A 20,510-nucleotide genomic window follows, 5' to 3' on the forward strand; every position below is an offset into this window, starting at 1 on the left:
AGTGAACGTTTGACGGCGTGCAAAGGCATTTACAAGGTGAGAGTGTATCGCGGAAATAAAAAAAGAAAAGGCTATTCGTCATTGCGTCACGATTTTTTAACGCTTCTAGAGTAGGGACACACACTTTTGTGGACAAATTAGGCTGGTAAATTTTAAAAAAAGGAGTAGAAACATCTTATGCGCGCCTAATATTCTTTACAAACCAAACTTGTGTGTGTAAATTAGCAAGCTGAAAAAAAAAATTTTTTTTTTTTTTTTCAAAAAGCAAAAAGCCAGAAAAAAACATTACAAGCTCCTATAGCCTCATAGTGTCTTTTCCAAGATGGTGAGTTACTAAAACACATCAGTACGTAAATTATCGGTGTAACAAGTAAATATTGTCGAAGACTCCAGATTATAAAGATTTTCGTTTTCTTGCTGCGATGCGCAGCCTCGTAAAAAAAACTTGCAATCGTCGCAATCAAATTAATATGCTATAAAAGAAGAAGAAGAAAAGCAAAATGTACGTTTTGCCTTTTTCGGAACACGTGTGGAGCTCATAGAAACAAATTTGACGGCAGTTATTATCTCATTTATTATAACAGAGTGCCGATAATAGACGAAAACGTCTTCCCCTCTCATGTTGCCCCGACCGTAAACAGACTGCTTGGAAACAAATAGGCCGTTGATATCACTGCGTTGTTTGGTCCCCTGACCCACTAAATAAACTCATATTGACCCGACACTGTACCCACGACGATTCCTTCAGGTTTTCAGCAAAGTGAAGCTGTCATCTTTATTTAGCCAGGGCCCCAGGAGGGTAAGTCCACCAAAAGAGTTCACAATCAAGACTCGTATTACCTAGGGTGACTCGATAAACGAGCCTCCGTCCAGAATGGAAACATCTCCGTCGGCGCCGCCATCTCGGTTCAATCGCGTGCCGATGCGCTATTTCGGGTGGGCTACTTCTAGCCTAGGATGCGCTTGCGTACGCCTACTTCGTGCAACTTCCATTTTGCGTTGTATTTTGCAACTCAGACGCGCGTCTGAGAGAGACCTTTTACTCATATAAATAAAAAAAAAAATGAGTGGACGCGACGCAAACATTAGGACAAGCGAGCGCACGGGCTTTGGGTTCTCACGTCTTTTGTTTTCATTGCCACACTTCTTTCCTGCTAAAGCGAGCGCAGCACTTTAAAGTGGCAACCCGTATGCATACTATTTGATATGAGGTAGCACATAATGGTAACTTTATAAATTTTAGCGACTTTGCGACGGGTTCTTACATGGAGCAGCTGCTCTACCATTAGGAGACACTTATCGCAGAGCTGTTTGTATATTTTGCACTTCTTCAGAAATTTATTACACTAAATGCGTTTACTAGCCCATGCCATACTACAGAAAAAAAAAGACACTAATACATCCACTCCATATACAACAAGATTTATTCCTGCAAAAGCGAAAAGCTGCATCTCACTGCAGGTTCGAATCGGCGACCATTTTGCTACCATAACCATCATCCGACCCCTCCGGCTGACTTAGCCAATGCAAGTAAATGGGCAGGCGCATTACGACAAAACGCTCGTACAACTTGCACGTTAGATCTGGGTGTTCGCTGCACTCAACAGGAGGAACAGGAACAGATTGCTCCATAATTCGTCTCACAGTTTTCATTGGACTCTTTAAAAGGCAAATGTCCTCTTTTTTTGAAAACGCTTTAAATACTCCCTCACGACAAGAAATTAAGTTGGACGACCTCCAGGCTGACGTAAGCGAGATGTTTTCCACCTTGAACATATCTTTTTCATAAGCACAAGAGTGTGCTCCTCGGAAGCCTCTTCTGCAGTGAGCATTTGTGTGCAGACACGGCACGGCTGCACAGCAGAGAGAACAGGTTTAACCAAAAACGTGGCCAAATGAGCAACAATGCCGGACTCGGCTCTAAAGAGTGGTTCCATTTTTATAATCTTATCATCTCCTATAGGCTCTTCAACTTCCTGCTGCACTTCTTTGATTTCTGCGGAGAGGAAATCTACCAGATGGGTGCTGTCGTCAATGTCGTAGCCTGAATTTTTTTTTTTTGGACTTTGATGGGGCTCACTGTCGCAATTTTGAGTTAATTTTTCACGTCATATGCATTTTGGCACTGGAAAAATCATCCTAACAAATGAAAACAGGTTCTCGACACAGTCTTGGGCTAACCGTCCTGTCAGCACAAAATTGCACCTACACTATTTCAAAAGATCACCGTGCAATTGCAACACTACAGTTGTCGACATTAGCACCCCTGCCTGGCATGGCTTCCATACTTTTTTCACTCCGATCCACAAGCTCTCAGAAACAGAAATACTGAGCTTCACAGTTGAAATGGCCTCCTCATACTTTCTCTATTCACAAAACTCAAAACAACGACAGGATGGCGAGAAGTCATTAGGGTGCACCATTTAAACACCAGTTCGAAAAACCAGGCAGTTGGTTCGGTCTCAACTGACAGTTTGTTCTCGGTGCCACATGCAGCTGCTCAGTTTCCAACTTTAGAACCATCTCCACATGCTCTATTGAGACCTCACTGCTTGGTAAATTGAACTTGGAGACTACCTCGTCATTTAGATGTATCAGATCGTTTCCATACGAGGTGCCCTCTTAGATTTTTCAGCATATGTGCGGGATATGCCATGAAGAACGATGGCTTACCATCATCACAGGGATACAACACACTGTATACAGTCACAGAACCGCGGGAACTGGAAAGGTTCAGGGACCTCCATGGGGCACGGTTAGAACTGCCTATGTCACACGTCACACAGAGCAGATGCAGTGAAATATCTGCACACAGCTTGCTTAAAACAAACTTCTTCAGCTATTTCCGTTGATATATGCGCCGGTGTAGAGGTACGCTGTGACGTGCTTCCAGCGCGAGTTGATACCTCCCACCATAAAAACGAGAGCATGGTTTGCACGATGGTCACTCTTGGGCAGCGTCGTTCCGCCAAGCAAAGTGTCATTGCCACGGTCCAACACAACGCCTTTTCGAATTTCCATTTCATCAAAAAAAAGACTGCTTGCAGTAGAATATTCTTATACAATCCTTTTCAATGTCTGACATCGCAGCTACTTTCGTTTCCATCACACGCAATATTTCAGTCAGCACACCGGGCTGAAATGACAGGTGTTGTAGTCTCCTGCAAAGCGTCCTTCTCGTCGGAAGGGGCTTGCCCTGCTCAGGTTGAAGGTCAAACCCCGTGGAGCCACAGTAAAACTTGAGCTGTAGTCCCTTCCGTATTGTGTCAGCATTCCAAGTATAGCCTCTTCTATTCAGTTTTTCCAAAACATGATTTTGGTCCTCCTCTAGAAATGTCAAATTTCTGGCCAACGTGCAAAGTTTTGTTTCTATCTGCCTTGTTTTTCTTAAAGCTCTCTTTAACTTCTTCTTTGCAGCTGACAGGCTTTCTTTCAACTCACAGTTTTTCCTTTTTGTGTCTTGGAAAGTTTTCCCTAGTACACTTGTATGCAGTGTCACGATATCAACCACGATAGCAACTGTATCGTCTAGGTGGTCGTGCACAGTTTGCCTGAGTGTCCTCCGTGCCAGAGTCTTCTTGGTCCGAGGCTCCAGCCGCAGAAATTCACAAAGGGCCTGCAGTTGCGGCACCTCCACGATCAACCGGAGGAGCTCACGGTGTGGGGGGCTTTCTTCGCTACGGCTACGCTGCACAGGGAAGGGAGAGACACTCAGCACAGATCTAAACACAAAATAAAATTGCATGCGAACGAGTGAGACAGATGTAGAAACACTTGCGTCTGAAATCAAACAACGTAGGTACAGTTGTCCGCTTGAGAAGTCGCCGCCCATGTTGTCCGTTCATCTCGTACTGGTCTTCTATTAGGTGGCGCTGAAATAAACAAGAAATGAGATTGTTATTTATCTGCAGACTCAAAGGCATTGACGTGAGAGTAAACAGAAATTGAAGAAAACATTTGCATAGTTTATTTCACATCAAAATTAATATATTTTTTACGCTACCTTAAAATACGCTTTATTTTATTTAATTTTTCGACCTTGCACGAAGGGAGCGATGTAAGTACTTATCAAACAGGGACAAGGTTATGCCATTTCGTTACACACGTCGAGCTGTGTGACATGACCATGAAATATATCACACGCGGACTACTGAGATGTGTCGCGATGTTGCATTTGCGTGTGTCGTCTCGGAAACATATTATTGACCATGCTGGAAAATAGCCATCAACGATTATTTTCACACACACACAAGAAGAATCCAACTAAAAAAGAAAAAGTCGGTGGCCAGTCGCGAATCAAGGCTATTGATCGAAAGGCGAGGATAGCATGCAGTCACTGAACTACAACAACTTGGTGTATGCGCACGCGGCAATATTCCGCGCTTATCAGATTGTTTCAGGCTCTTTGGATGGTAAATTAATCACAAAAAGTTATTACAAAGTTGTGCATGAGCGAGAATTTCTCACGCTGAAGAGCTACCATCTTAACCTATTTTAATTGGGGAGCGCTAATTAGTGAATATGTCCTAACGACACAAAAGGGGTATCGATATAGGTATTACCATTAAAACTAGTGACGGGCCGAACTTTTGCCGAATAAAAAATTCGACAAAGCCAAACTTTTGCCGAACTGTTCTAAAAATTCGGAAAAGATTCGGCAAAAATACATTGTTATCAAACTTAATGTTGATATTTAGTCTGTATTTTCAGGCGAAAAACGGTTGTATGTTATTTTTTCTTAACTTAAATGCAACATGTAATGCGTAATGACACAGTTATTACTAAATATGGTGATATTCTACAAGATAATTGCATCGGTGTCGTTTTTGTGTGTTTACTGGCATTTTTAGTGACTGCTTGCAGAAGCGGCGTGACAACGAGGTTGGGTAGTAGCGGAGCAGTCACGAATCACGCTACAAGAGTTTCGGTTTTGAGGCCTCATCTGCGCAAGCCTGGATGTGTGTGTACATTGTTAAAAGAAATGCTATAACACTCTATTCTTACTTTCTTTGGGAGTCACCTTTTTGTGCGCGAAAACAAATGCAACGATTGCCGAGCCTTCACCAGAAGAGATAACAATATTATTGTAAATATGCATGTTTTTTTTTTTCCATCTGAGTCGCTTGACGACAGCTTCACATGAAAGTGTGCGTCTTATATACGAAATGCCTCGTTTTTAACCTTTTAGATGCCGGTTTCTGGTGTTAGGGCACACACAGGCGTTTAGGAAGATGGGAAGAGTTAGGAATGGAATGTCGAATGGTGCAACGTCAAGCATGATAGTTCTGCGTTTAGTTTTATGCAGATACATGAAAATCGCCACACAAACTACTTGTGAGCCAAAAACAGGGTTACAATTGCGAGGAGTGCATTGAAGTAATTGTCAGTCAATGTTTCCACTACCTCGTTGCATCACTCAAAATGGCAAATGAAAATCACGTTATCCAGAATGTACCGCATCATTTGTCACTTGCGCAGTGGACAGTGTAAATTACTGGTCGATCTTTTGATCTTGAGGCAGAAACTACTGTGGAGAACCACACTTGCAAACGCTCACAAACGCACAGATACCGTGTTGCCTACTCCACTGCTCGCCGTAACCGCTGGTTGTATTACACTGTACGACGATAACCGCACGACTGCACGGCGTCATTTTGCAATCCATGGCCCCGCTGCGTTCTCCCGCGTGCGTGGACATATGCCGAATTTTCGCCCAGTCTTTGCCAAAATTTCCTTCAAACGTTCGGCATGTGCCGAACATTGTGGAATCTGAAGTTCGGCAGATTCGGTCTATCACTAATTGAAACTCGGGATGGGGTGCTTTAGAAAATCAATTTCTTATGTCACAACTCCGATTGATCGCTCGATCCAACCGGTGAGACAAAGCGAGAGCTGATTTTGAGTGGAGCAACTCCGATAAAGGAGCTAGCTATCGGAACTGCTAAGACAATTTCTGAATACTGTCTTATATCGTAATAAAGTGGTCGTGTTTTTTTAACGATTACCTCACAGATCCTCTAAGTGTGACTTACCTTCCAGCGGTCGCGCTTGACGCAGGCCTCCCATTTCCCCATTTCCTTCTTCCCGCCTTTTCTTGGGGAAAGCGGAAGCATCGGACTCCCTTTGGTGACGAAGCGGCACACAGCAGTACAGAACAGCCGGTCATGCTAGTGCTCGGACGACTGCTGTTGAGATCAGCCAGACCCACTCATCTCTATGAGATCAGTGGTAAGACCAGAAAGACTTTTCTGCACACAGCCCTGCCCACGGTGAAAGATAGACGCGCTACACTTCCAACCGCACGTACCACACGCATATTCCGTCTACATTTGAACCAAGATGGCGTCGTAGCGTGGGTAAAATTATTTCCCCACACTGCAAGGATGCGCTAACTGACGTCGAGGCACCAGTATTACCTGGTTACGTACCGGCAAGGATGTTTGGAGATCGGTTTTTAGACGCGTTCCTGGGATCCGTGGCTCTCTTGTAGTCTTGGTCGCCCAAAGCAAAGCATGCTCTGGCCAGTTCCTTCGGAGATGCGGTAAAGGATCTTAAAAAGGATCATACGATCTTAAAAATCTATATGCTTTAAACAAAATTTTATTGTTTGGTGTTGTTTTTTTTTTTTTTTTGTAAAATATTGAGGGTGTTTCGAGGTCATTGTCCAGTTTGCGCTATTTTAATAAGGACAAGTATGAAGCAACTAGCCCAATCAAAATTCGTGTTTCAAAGAACACTGGCCATATCGTTCCTGCGAAAAGTATGCATCGCATAGAGAAAAGGTGAAATCATATTGGTCTATGCCAAAAGGCATATTAAAAATACCTTCCGCTATAATTAAAATCTTAATTTGTTTTGATCAATTAAGTTTTTATTTAGTAACTTAAAATGTATTGTACGAATTAGAAAGTTTGATGTCATAATAGAAACTCACTAGATCAGTCCACATTACCAAAATATAAGGCACGAAAATCATTTCGCTACGTTCCAGAAAAAAAACACTAACTTTGAAAACATGCTTCATAAAATTCAGCTTCAAAAAATGGGGATGAAGGAAGGAACCAACACGATAGGACGAGGCTGACGGGCCGTCCTGTTCTGTTTGTTTTTTCCTCTGTCCTCTTTTTTTTTTAAGTTGATTTTCATCAACCATGTTTAATTATTTCCAACTGGCCTAGTTTACTACTTTTGAATTTGAACGCGTCTTTAAGTTTGAGTTTGCCATCGAAGCTCATCTCCGCGTCAGCGGTCCCGCTCCCGGTGGCCAACGCGTACAACTGTACCACCTCGCTTCCCTTGCGTAGCACAGAAGGAAGAGTGGTGCGAGCAGACAAAATGAAGCGCAGCACTGTTACAATTACATTGCAAGAACAAGCTTCGATTCTTGGGTTCACCTCCGTCATGCGAATAATGCACGGCTGCGCACTTCATAGTTGCGCGCTTTGACCACGGCGGAGCAGGACCGCCGGCGCGGAGCTACGTTTATCTAGGAGTTTACTTAGGAATTGTAAATAAAGAACATTTGAATTCATGTTGGGCAGCTTTGCATTAATAACCTCTGATGGCGCTTCCTTGGTTGGAACTGACGGCATGGAGCAAGCGAGGATAACGTCTTCAGAGGGCGGCCATTCTAAGAATACGTCCGCATCATAGCGAAATAAAGAGTCGGACAGATCTCTGAAGATATCTGGTCGCTATTGAACCAGGAGGTGTGAGGCCCACCTCCATCTCCAGGTCAAGGATGCTTTTCTTCGAACCCGGGGCTTTGGACTTGAGCTTGTGGTACGAGCTGACAAAGTCTTTGACCGCGAGCTTGTGGCTCTTGAAACAGAGGATCTCCACCAGAGCCATGTACGCAAACACGTACTGCTCCTGCACGACCAAAGCCGGTCCGTTACCAAATATTTGTGAGCGCATAGACCATTTACGGATGAAAGGTTGGCGGTAAGATTTACAGTATACACGCACACGGTGAACTGACTAATACACGCCAAGCATCCTGCTGTAAAGGGCGAACTTACCAGCGATTCCACGAGGTTGATCCTGTTCTGGCGCATATGGTGAAGCTGGCCGATAAGGTTTACTTCGCCTTCAGCTTCAGCTTGCGCCAGCATGCTGTCTATCAGGATCAAAGTACCTGTCCTACCGATGCCTCCACTGTCCACACACACAGACACACACAAAAAGGAATAAGAACATTCATAATTTATTTGTAAAGGCAGACCTTAAGGAGTGTTGTACTAGAAGGCACCAAACATGTTAAATCTTGACACTTTACAATTTTTGAGACGTGCAGTAAAAAGCCTGACCTGCAGTGAACCACGATGGGATGGTCATCGCAGGGCTCGAAGTCCCAGATCCTTCTCAGAAACGGCAGCAGGGCGTCCGGGTAAAGAGGCACGCCGTCGTCCGGCCACGTTGTGAAGTGGAACTGGACCACGGTTCGACACTCGTCCTCCTGCGAGATAGGAAGGGAGAGTTCGAAACACAAGGACTTAGATAATTATCCTTCCACAACATGATTATTTAGCATGAGCGACAACGTCACTATAGTCAGAAATGCAAGTTAAAAATGTGCCAGAAGGTCCTTCCACGACATAATTACCGCTAGCCACTGTCCCTCCGCATTGCACAACGAGTTTGCTACCGAAGATATTGCCCATTTATACGTCGCGCTGATGTCACATGACTCCCCACAGCTACTGCCTTCCTTGGTTGGTCCGCGAAAGTGAATCGATGCTGTCGCTGGTACGTGATGATGTTTATATGGCACATTGTTAACTTGTATCCGACCAAATTCACACAAAAAACAAATGCGTGTACCGAAAGGCCTCGGCGAATATGAGACAGGAGCGGAAACACATGTGTACCCTTGGTGGCGTCCGTATCTTTGTCCGTAAAAATTATATTAAGAACGCCGTTACGATTCGACAGCGTGTTCATGCTAAGCGCCCAGTCAACAAATCTACTCTGCCGATGTGCAACAAACAGTAGCGCTTGGGCATTCAATCCATGACAGGCACCTTTAGGTGGAACTGCACGGTCAGGTACGTGTTCAGAAGGTGAAGACGCGTTTCATTAAACGGTACTGACCAGAGCGAGTTGGAACTCCCGCACGATGAAATCCACCTGTATGTCCGTCTTCATCAGGGTCACCGTGTACTTGCCGTACTTCTGGCTGGCGTCCGGCCAGTACTTCTCGCATTTCGTCTGAAAGTGACCGTCGCGCTAATTCGGGTATACGGTCGTAAGAAAATCCGTCGCGAAAACTTTCGGAATCGCAATGAACAAACTTAATGCTCGCCTTTTCCTGTTCCTTGAGGCTGCTAAGCATCACAACCTTGCAGCAACCTTCTTCCCAAACCATCCTCCAGAAATCGGGAACCGTAGACGATTTAGGTCCTTAAAGGGTCAATATGAGCGTTTGTCACAGGGAAGAAATAGTTCCTTCGCTCTGCCGCTAGATTTCTGTGTACAACCAGACACAAACAAAAGGAACACGATCCCGGTATACACTTGTATACCCGACCGTTGCCCGACAACCATGCATAGTTTTTCTTGAAGCGTGCCAAGTGTAAACACAAACTCGTGTTGTTTTTTGTAAGATGCATGTCTGATAAAAAATATTTATTGTACTAACCTTGAGTTGCGATGTATTTACGTGAACAGTTATATCCCTGCAATGTGAAACAAAATAAACACAATTCAAAATTACTATGCTACTCCATCTCGTAAGTATAAAGTGGCATATACCGGACAGAAGCCAGTGCGACACCTAAAAATTATGTTTTAAATATAACTTGCTCAAACATCGGGTCAAAGGGCCAAAAGAATCGGACTGACCGGCACGTAGTTAGCATTGATGTAATCGCTGTGGTCGACATCGGGGAGCTTCGACAAGATCACCCGCGAATGGTCATCTGTAATTCACAAGAAAATGTGCATCCCAGCAAGACAATAAAAGATAACAGAGAAAAAGAAGAAATTTATTCTTACACGGAAGAATATTTTCGTATCGATTCTTGGATTTATTTTCCTGTTTCTTGGCAGTGTCCCAGGGACGAAGCTGTCCCCTTGGCAATGTCTAAGTGTGGGAATCGAAACAAAAGAAAACACAAGTCCTGAACGCAAGACGTTACGGAGAAAAACATTTGGCCTAAACCACATCGCCCTCCTGATTATCAGCTCCTTGAGGAGTCACACAAGTGATTCCTCAAACAGACAAAGCATAGTTCCTCTAACGTCCTGCAGATGCCGTTTCTAATCAAGCCGAATTAGTCGACAGGTTCACCAGAGAGGTCCAAAGTTCCATTGGGTTGAAAAATAAAAAAATGTATAAACATGCTAATGAACGCGGTGCAAAAAGTAGGTTTCTTGTAAACAGTGCTAGAAAATAAGGACATGTCATTTGCTATGTGCAAGACGAAAAAAGAAGCAAAGCGCCGGGTTGATGCTGCTGCACATATACGACACCACATGGAACAAAACCTCGGACACTTATTAGGAATGAATACCCCCAAAGTATATTCAGCACGTCCGAGTGTGTGTAATACTATATCTGAGTAGCAGCAACAAGCTGGCGGCTTGTTTTCTTTTTCTCCTGTTGTATAGGAGCTACCAAGATTTCTCTTTTCTGAATTTTTTTTTCCTTTGAAAACCTACGCTCAGAAGATGCGTGTCCGGTAAATGCATCACCTAAAGACATATTTATGAAACGTTTCACTGCACTCCTTTCATCAGCTTATTTAGACGATTTTTTGTTTTCTTTGTTTCACGACCGAACTCTGGAACCTTTTGTAGACTCTGTTGTCTGCGACTGTTGTGCGTTCATAACGACACATCTTGTTGTAAAAATTAGCCCACTACGTTGAAGACTACAGAAATGAGAGAGGAAATCTTTGTTGCGAGGTATGCGTTACCGCGTATTCGTCCTTGAGCGTGTCCTGTGCCTGTGCGTGGATGACGTGCTCCTGAAGCTCCTTGACGGGCACCGGCTTCGAGGGAAGTCCCCTGTTCGGGACCGCCGTCATTTCCAAGTAATCGCCGTTGCCCATGTTCAGGGTCATGCGGGACTCCGAAAGGCTGTTGTCGTCCACTGAAGAAGAAGCAAGAGGGAAAACAAACACTGACAGTTTATTATGTCCTCTACTGTTCCTCCCCTCCCCCACCCCCCCCCCCCTTTTAAGAAAAGGGCAGAAGCATAAACAAGATAACAAAAACACAAAAAAACAGCAATAAGTAATATATATTTGATCTCTTAATTCGAAGAAATTTTCTTGGCGAAAGGGGTGAGTTTATTTATTTATTGTATTTATTTATTACCTGCAGTTCGCCCATGGGGCATCCTCGTAGGGGGGGGGGGGGGGGGGGGGGGGTTACACATTAACATATAGAAATAGCGAAGGACACAAAGTAGGCAACAAAAACATTCCCTAACATTGCATCATCGAGACATGGTACTCAAAAAGAAATCAATTATCACTTCACTATTTTTTTACTATACAAAGACATGAAAAATAAAAGCATAACCTACTTAGAAAACCATCATAGCACGCTTTCATAAAAATACTGCTTCAGAGCACCTTCACAGTTTTCAACGGGCGTAGTAACCACGGCCTGGCAGTTCGACGACGGAGCCATAGTGTGCCCGGTCACAGATTTGGAGAGCGAGGATCTGGTAGCAGAGAGCATTCCTCGGGGTGCCTGATATTCAGCGCACAGCTTTTGCAGCGGCGAAAACCCGAAATACACTTGTTCGTTCGGGAGAGGTGTGTTTCGGCGTCTCGCCGCAGCGAGGCGCCAGTCACGTGGCTCTACTCTCATCCGTGTTCTGCCACTCCACCTTTTTCATTTTGGCGGCCGCTTCTCGTGGCCATCTGCCAGGCTTTGTCAGTATATGTCAAGCTATGACACGGCGCTCGGAAGTCTCTTGCATTGATTAATTGTGCGGGGAAAGGAGGATGATTTAAAAACTGATGCGCGGCATGTTATTTCGCGTATCTTTCTTGAGTGGTCTAGTGTACGGGATATGAAGGTAGGTGGATTTAAATATTCATTTTTATCGATACCAACCCTTTTGTGTGATATTTGATTTAGAAACGAACACGTCTCAATAATCTACGACGTAATTCGAGAGAGTCCCATACAGTGTAGACCGCATATAACGTATGTCGCGGGAGTCGCGAAAATCCGCACTATAAGCGGTACCGCGTTATAACCAAAACATCAATTTTTCAGGCCAAAATACATGCCATGAGACAACTTACCTTTGTAAAAGATTTTATTTTATGTTAGATGAAAAATAAAGCTTAGTTTGAGGAAAGTCTTTATTTCACCAGACTAGTACAGTTATGTCTCAAGTGTGTCACACATTTTGAAAGAAATTAGCGGCTTTTGCCTGGCGCAGCCTTTTAACGGCGTCGCGGGTTGCGGACGGACGTTGCGAGCGTTCAGGATTGCTAACTTTAATCACTTTTCTCCGGAGATGAAAACGCGTGAAAATTCGCATCCTTCATACTGTACGCGCCAGTAATACCTTGAACCTTAGCACACGCATGAAATGCGCCAAATAAGAAATCCGGGCGATGTTTGAGGTCACAAATGCTTAGAAATCACCACTGTAGTGGAAGTAAACAAACACGACGACACGGGCGTTTCTGCCGTCTTGAGAGCGCCGCCACGACATCGCTGCACGAGTAGGTGGATCTTCCCTTCTAGTACGTGCTGGGTTATCATAGCGACACACAACGAAAATTCAGTCAAGGATAGCGCTTTTACGCAGAACGATGAGATGAACTCCGTCTACGACGACGATCACAACCGACACCATGTTTGCGGAGAAGCAGCCGGCCCGCGACCGGTACGCAACGCGCGCGAACACTTCTCCTCGATCTGCGATTGGTCTGTCGGTGCGGTTGTTTGTTTCTTTGTTTCCAACGCAGCGGAGGGACGCACGCACGTGAACGACACGTGCGTGCGTCCCTCTGTCGCTACGGCGACTGAAGCCTCTCTCTTCCCTTCTCCCCACTTCTTCGAGCAACATCCTCGCCCCGCGCCGTCAGCGCCGTTATCTGGTGTCGCACAGGGAAGCGTGCCCGCTGCTCCGGTCGTCGGCGCGGTCGGCGGGCTGTGCCAAAAACCGCACTGTAGCCGGTATTTCCCTTCGCGCGCCTGCATTTTAAGCGGTATGTAAATACATGGAGTTCTATGGGAGGAGAACCGGTGGTTTAAAAAAACCGCGTTATACCCGGTCCTGCACTATAAGCGGTTACGTTGTAAGTGGTCTATACTGTACCAGGTTATTTTAACGCAGTAACGCTGGCACTAATATAATAAGAGTTTGTGACAAAGCGAGCAGCTCGATTCTGAATCGCTTTTACAGGGTGATTCAAAGAGAGGCCAGGCTCTTTAAATCGACCGCGAAATTCGGTTTCTTAACCTATCACGCTACGACTTTGTGCGGCGTTGCCCACAGACGGTGCATTTTTTTTTTTGTAAAATTTGCAAAAAGCGAATTTACCTGAGAAAAAAGTAAATAAAGAAAAAGGCTTAGCTCCTATGGAAACGCAGCGACGCCACCGGTCTTCAAACAACACGGCGCCGTTTCGCAAGGGAAACAAGAGATGGCGCAACAAATGCCACCAACAAACGAGCATACGGCGCCGAGAGCAGGCCTTTTTAGCAGACGATATTTTCGACTCAAAACCGGCGCGCGTTCTGCAGGCGGCGACAGTCGCAGAAACAAGAACAGGTGCGGTAACAACAAGGAACTGCAGTTCCTTGCCTGCTAAAGACGTCGGCTCTCGGCATCGTATGCTTGTTCATTGGCGGCAGTTGGCGTCGCGACCGCTTGCGCCATCTCTTGTCTCCCATGTGAAACGGCGCCGTGTTGTTTGAAGACCGGTGGCTTCGCTGCGTTTCCATAGGAGCTAAGCCTTTTTTTTTTCTTTACTTTTTCCTCAGTTAAGTTCGCTCTTTTTCAAATTTTGCAAAAAAAAAAATGCACCATCTGTGGGCAACGCTGCACAAAGTCATAGCGCGATAGGTTAAGAAACCGAATTTTGCGGTCGATTTAAAGAGCCTGGCCTCTCCTGTAGTTTAATAATTAGTGTTTTAGTGTCAGGATTCTATATCACTGCAGCATACATTTGACATGTCTATGAGTTCTTTAACGTCCCTATGAGCGTTTCTGAAATTTATTTTGATAAGATTAAGTACACGACCGGATTTCCTAGTTACAATTTCAACATGACTATTCCACGTTAGACTAGATGAAAAGAAAACACCCAAATATTTCACATCTGTGACCAGAGCAATCTGTTCAGTATCTAAATAAAATTCCGTATGTATGTTAAGCCGCTTATTACTAAAGCGGATACAACTGCGTTTAGCAACATTAAGTGTCATTCTTCGTTTGCGGCACCAAGAGATTATTTTATTAATATCGACCTGTAGAGCAGTGGCGTCTTCCTGGGTATTTACAGTACTACATAAAGCAACAGTCGTCTGCGTATAACCTAAGATTAAAAACGATGTCAGGGCCTATATCACTGATGTAGAATAAAAACAAAAGTGGACCTAAAACCGATCCCTGCAGAGTTACGCAATACCAAATCTTCACCATGTATTTATCAAGCTCGGCGGATATGAGAAACTAACCGTCGCGGCAAGATTAGCCACAACACGTTAAATATTTTTTTTTTTTTTCAAATATGTTTTTTTTTCTAGTTATGTTGTAATGGCATTGTTGAGGGCATTTCTGATTATAGGCTAAATCAATTTAAATTTTCGTGATTTCTTTTTTTTTCTGTAATCCGATTTTGAAGTTGATTGCAAAAAGAGCGCCCGAAATTCCATCCACCATGATGCACAGAAGTGCGACGTGGTCATTTTGCGCACCTTTTCATCAGCGTGTCCAAAGCGGAGGCACCGCGACGTAGCGGATTTTCAAGATATTTCTTTGAATTTTAAGTGATTCAAAGACCATGTTCAATAACCGCCTTTTGAGTGCTGCCATCTTCTGTCTACTTGGCTGTGGAACCAATATTACTTAAAAAGCAAGGTTACGGCTTTCTTCCCCAAACGTCATCACTGGGTGGATGGATAAGGCTGAATGAAGCCTTTGAATTGGGCTGCAGCTTGCGCTACTTAGCTTGCGGCAGCGTCGTCGACAACGCGTTTTGCGGTGTTTCACCACGAGTGCAACGCTGGCATACGGCGACGCCAAAACGGACGCGTGTGTCGGTTTGCAGAATCTCTCGTTGAACCTAGATTGTTTGCCGCTAGGTGGCGCGTCGGGGATCAACTAGAACTGACGTCACGCGTAGACATTGTTTTCTAGGTGGTATTGGGGGAACACCTTCTGGGCATGTGTGATTGGCTTCTTCAGCGGAATGCTGAAGAGGCACTCCACAGATGTGTTCACACTCGACTGTGGAAGATGCAACGCATGCTTCAAAAGCCGAGGGATTCAAAATTTTTCGTCTCGACGCTAAGAGCTGGGAAGGTGTATATAGGATACAGACGTTTCGACAGCCGTGACAGACGATCCTTGAGGCTCATCTCCGTCTGCGAGTTGGACCTGTAGATCGCCCCAGAACGCTTCCTGCAAAACGCGACAAGGGGTCCTGTTGGTCCGGTTACTCTATACCCTATGCGGAGAGCAACTTGTCCGCCCCTTGCGCAGGAGTTTCGGTGATGTCAGAACGACGCCTAGCTTTGATTGAAAGGGTAGTGGGTAGACCTCAATGGTAGATGCCTTAAAATCTACCCCCAATTCTTTCTTTGATCAGCCAATGAGAGCTTGGCATTCTGACATCATCGCAATCCCTGTGCTGGAAGCAGACGAACTTGCGTTCCGGGTTTTCAGGGCACAACAAAAGTGACTCGGCACTCACTTGAGGCAGCAGTAGGTCAAAGCAGTGGTCACAAACACCAGCACCAGAAGCACCAGGCACGCCACCAGGATGACGCCAATGCCGGCTGTCCCGCCTGTATTGCCGACTGAGCCTGTCTTGTCGACCGAGAAGGGACGGGCTTAACTGTGTCAAACCCACTTTGCGGCAGGTCGCGTAGCCAGCACTTCCTGATTGCATGGCTGCAGTGCTGAATTTTCTGTGTCACTTACAGGTAGGCAACGCTATTCACAAGAGAACTGTGCCAGTGTTCAGTTAAAGACGTTTTGTGCCGCCTAAGTCAAGACGCAGCCGACTCTACGAGCTGATGGACCGACCAGACAGCGTCAAAAATGCACCATGATGATGTTCTTCATGTACACTTGTTCTATCATCGCTGAAGAAATCATAAACAGCAAAAAGGCCTAGTGACTTGTGCTTTTGACACTGCTTGATTAGACCCATTAGCTCGTATCATCGGCTGCGTCTGAAGCAAAGTATAGTGTTCATTCAGCAAGAACACGACTCCCAGCCGGATGATGACGCAGCACTCGTGATTCATTTGTGCCTCGCTTTGGCTTCCTGTAGGAGACGCAGAAACTTCAGCACAACAGTCTTGCTCTTTATGCTACGGTCACCTCTAAGCTGACAGTGCTGTGGAAGCTACGCGCCCACCGGTTCAATCAACAGCTTCCCTTTGATCAACTTACCCCTCTCTTTCTCCGCAACTGGCAGATACACCTCTTGAAAACAAGGGTGCAGCCATCTTGAATGTCGTCACTTTTGGTACGCGGTAAAACATTGTTTTGATCTCTCCTCGCCGCTGGAAGGTGTTTACAAAAAAATGTGCGATTGCCACACATTCTTGTTTTGCCTCACCTATATTTTCTCGCATAATCCAGGCTGAAATGTTTTATTATTTTTTCGTGCCGCATACCAGATACAGATCCCATGTGATTGACAAGGACAATAACAGGAAAACGTCTATCCTCATCATCATCATTTATTTTCCATGAGGGCCCGTCGGGCATTATACAAGGGCGGGAGCTCATTATGGAGAACTTACTGGGACATTCCGTGGAATTAAATGTTTTCAAGGAAATATCAAATTATAATTGATTCGCGTTGTATAATACCCAGGCACTTACAGTCCTTGGGGACATTATGATCTTTCGTCAAGAAAAGCAGACATTTATCATTCTTTAAAAGTGGCCTGTAAAATTAAATAAAAAAAATTAGGGTTGTGCGAATATTCGAAATTTCGAATAGTAGTTCCCAATAATACACTATTCGATATTCGCTTTGAGAAGAACTCCACTATTCGCCTTTTTCGAAGTGTTCATTGCGGTGGGTCAGAGCCGTATATGTAGAGAGTTTGGCCATTCGTTGGGAAGTGTAGGAGACAAATGAGGAGGCGTCATTGGCCGAAAGCGGGCTGGGCGTGTTCCAGGGCGTCTTCAGAAATTCGAATGTGACCAACCAGAAGCCGGAAATAATACCCTGGTGGTGGTTGCGAGAAACAAACCTGATAACAGCATTGCAGTAACTCTTGATGGCTGAAAATATGGTACACGTGATGTTTCAATCACGCTCATCCAAAATGATGGTGGAAGAATGCGACTAGCGGAACGATCGACATAATTCGTACGCCAAACGCGGAGTGCCGGGAATCTGCCGTCAGAGCGGTCACACTCTGTCCGCGCAAAACAGAGTTGAGCGGCGCATTCGTTTCTTACATCTTTCTGCATGATCATGATGAAAACAACACGTGCACCCTATTTTCAACCACAAAGAGTTACTACACTTCACTCTTACGCACTTATTAAAACCATATACGAACATAGACCTTCGATGATCGATCGGCTCAGAACTGTTTCTTGCTACCACCGCTAGGGGATTCTTTTCGGCTTCTGGTTGGTCAAGAGAGCATGCCAAGCCCTCTTTCCGACTCTGCCGCACGCCCTGGCTCTGCCCGCGCCTCCCATTGACCAAACTCTCTACATATACGGCTCTGCGGTGGGTTAGTCCCGTTGAGTGCGCTTCTTTCTGAGCCGCGGTGTACTGCGGAGAAGCAAAACCCGCGAAAGCAAGCTCCGCGGGTGTTGCTTCTCCGCATTACGTCGGTGCTCGGTAAGAAGCGCACTCAACGGAATAACCCGCCGCGATAAACATTTGGAAAAGTATGAATATAAGCAGTTGCGTGCTTGGATGAAAACCATACATTCAAAGCGGGATGGTGCACGCGTGCCGGCTGTATATGAAAATAAATGGAAACTTTGTAAATGTGTATGCTGTAAAACCCTTTATTTTCGGGGCACCTATTTTTCGCGAATCGGTCACAGAGGACATATTGCGGCCACTAAAGTTCGCGAATTCCAAATACCTGCATTGAAATTCTTGAAGACCAAAATTTTCGCATGCCTTTAAGTTTCGCGAATTTTTCAATTCGCGATATTCGCGAAAATTAAGGGCTCGTGAACATTAAGAGTTTTACAGTATCTACATTGTAGTAAAAGTTTTAAAATTAAACTGACTGTTTTGCAAGAGTATATGTTGGGCAGAGATGCCCTTACAACCTGCGTTCATCATGCGTGAGTCATTCTTTTTTAACTCGAAATTAAAGAAAAAATATTTAAGATTTGTAAATTCACTCAATTGGGTATAGTTTATCCATTTCCATTGGATTCATTTTATGTCAAACTTGTTGTTTACTTACCATCCCAAGACATCAGACCTTCTGAGGTCACAGTTCATAAATATTTGATAGATTAAACTTGGCTTATAAATGAACAGGTGGAACAACCTTCACAAGTTTCACTGGGGTTTTGTCTAAGCATTATATTGTGGTAGTGAAAGGCGTGGAAAAACTATTCGATATTCGATTCGAAAATATTCGGCCAAAACCACTATTCGCTTCGAATTTGCTTCGAACTCAAAATCCACTATTCGCACAAGACTAAAAAAATAAAAAAAATTGTACAGCCGTGGAATAAAATTTACAAGCGCTCAGAACTTTAATTACTGCTTACTGATATTTTATGATTCTCATGTGAAATATTCCCAGGTAACACTGCGATGTTTGTTGTTGTTCAGTTAAAATTCTCATTTTAATGCATGCGCGGAGGGGATGATGTCTACGAAAGTTGGGGATGCACGTGAGGAAAGATACTGTGTTTTTCGGACTATGGTCCGCTAACTATGAATCTCCAATAGTTGAAATCTTACGCGGTGCGGGCTATCTACAAGTAAAAACAATGCGAAGACCTTTTTTTAAAAATTGTTTATTATAAGAGATGTTACGAATTTTCTGAACGACGGACTACATATTAAGGATAGTAATTTCGGTATGACGCGAGCCCTTTCGTGCGCTAATTAAGCGAGAATTTTTCGACGTGTGTTGTAATAAGGCTTTCTTCCTGTCTTTAGGTTGTTGGTACTTATGTTTTGTTCTGCATTCTTGCCAGTTTATCATAATATGTTTTATGTCTTACAGACGTTGTCTTTTTTTTTTCTCCAATTTCTGTAACGACGTATAAATATATTTTCTGCCCACTGATCTGATTATTTTTTGTGACTTGAAATTCGTAAATAGCTTATATGTTTCACTACGTCTCCTAAGCATTCTGCAAGGTGTTTTCTTTTTTTTTTTGTCGATGTTATGTCGCAGTGCTTGAAACGGTGGCATGGCCCCGTCGGGCAACAATGTGACATGTTAGGCTTGTTGGTTTCAGGTGACTTTACTCTGGTTCAAGCTTTTTTGCCACTGTTTCTTTCCAAGATGTTCCCCGTTCGGCGTTAAACCCACCTCACTGTCATCAAAATCAATACCTGTCAGTGTCTCGAATAAAAGGAATACAAACAAACGTGACTATAGAGTAGACCAACTCAACTCTGTTACGTGACGCTGCCGCGGTGGCGCTGCTGTCGGCACTGCGCATGCGCACATGCCTCGCCTCGGGAGAATTCGGTTTCGGCGCACGCGCATTGCCTACACCCAGTGTGGGCAAACGCGGGCTTGTCTGTAAACAGTGTGTCGGTCGATAGGATGCACAAGGGGCTCAAAATGCATCAGGTCTGGATCCAGAAGAAACGCGTCACCCAAGCTTGAAAGTTACGCATTATTTTTCCCGTTACTTCAAACGTGTCGTTTTTATTAGCAGCAGCCAATATTTCATTTAGGGATAACTCTGAGAAGTGCAGCCCCGTCTTTGCTGAGACCTGTGTCACGGGCAATTAGAAAACGAAAACGGCCAGAGAAATTCACGAAGCCTTCTTGATTAAGTCCCACCACCACACTTCTTGTGTAAGCGCACCTTTTTTGTCATTGTCCGATAAAGAATTTTACTTTTTGAGGAACCAATAACGCCAGTATTTGAGGGGCGTGTGTTTGTAGACCATATGTTTGTGTTCTGCTAGGTGTGCCGGTTCTCATATTTTTAAAAGTATTTCATCCACATAGACAATTCAACGGAAAATCGCGACGCGTCCTGTCCAGTTCTGCCTCCGTTTTCGTCCCCGATTTTTGTCGTAATACACCATGCAGAAATTGCGTTACTTGTAGCGCTTTCCGTAAGACTGATTGGGGGGCGAACGAAGTGTAGGAGGTACGTTGGCTTA

The 20,510-nt window shown here is 44.5% G+C and overlaps 1 protein-coding gene and 1 pseudogene across 3 annotated transcripts in view; both read right to left on the reverse strand.

Annotated features, from left to right (window-relative positions):
- Positions 1-20,510, reverse strand: part of LOC8040523 (receptor-type tyrosine-protein phosphatase kappa) — a 93,318-nt gene that overhangs the window by 17,452 nt on the left and 55,356 nt on the right. The window contains exons 23-34 of one of the 3 annotated variants that reach the window (XM_040211592.3): positions 15,897-16,008; positions 15,525-15,604; positions 10,920-11,095; positions 9,997-10,084; positions 9,844-9,920; positions 9,641-9,677; positions 9,305-9,402; positions 9,094-9,210; positions 8,310-8,458; positions 8,022-8,157; positions 7,723-7,872; positions 6,429-6,528 (exon numbers count right to left, since the gene is read on the reverse strand). In XM_040211592.3, the coding sequence (XP_040067526.1) occupies positions 6,429-6,528; positions 7,723-7,872; positions 8,022-8,157; positions 8,310-8,458; positions 9,094-9,210; positions 9,305-9,402; positions 9,641-9,677; positions 9,844-9,920; positions 9,997-10,084; positions 10,920-11,095; positions 15,525-15,604; positions 15,897-16,008 (1,320 nt within the window). Of the gene's footprint in view, positions 1-6,428; positions 6,529-7,722; positions 7,873-8,021; positions 8,158-8,309; positions 8,459-9,093; positions 9,229-9,304; positions 9,403-9,640; positions 9,678-9,843; positions 9,921-9,996; positions 10,085-10,919; positions 11,096-15,524; positions 15,605-15,896; positions 16,009-20,510 lie in introns of all 3 variants that reach the window. The other 2 variants (XM_029991228.4, XM_040501386.2) reach the window with 2 other exon arrangements.
- LOC115326171 lies at positions 2-6,422 on the reverse strand (annotated as a pseudogene).

Source organism: Ixodes scapularis, unplaced genomic scaffold, assembly GCF_016920785.2.
Source record: "Ixodes scapularis isolate PalLabHiFi unplaced genomic scaffold, ASM1692078v2 PGA_scaffold12__126_contigs__length_90152505, whole genome shotgun sequence".
Classification (NCBI taxonomy): domain Eukaryota; kingdom Metazoa; phylum Arthropoda; class Arachnida; order Ixodida; family Ixodidae; genus Ixodes; species Ixodes scapularis.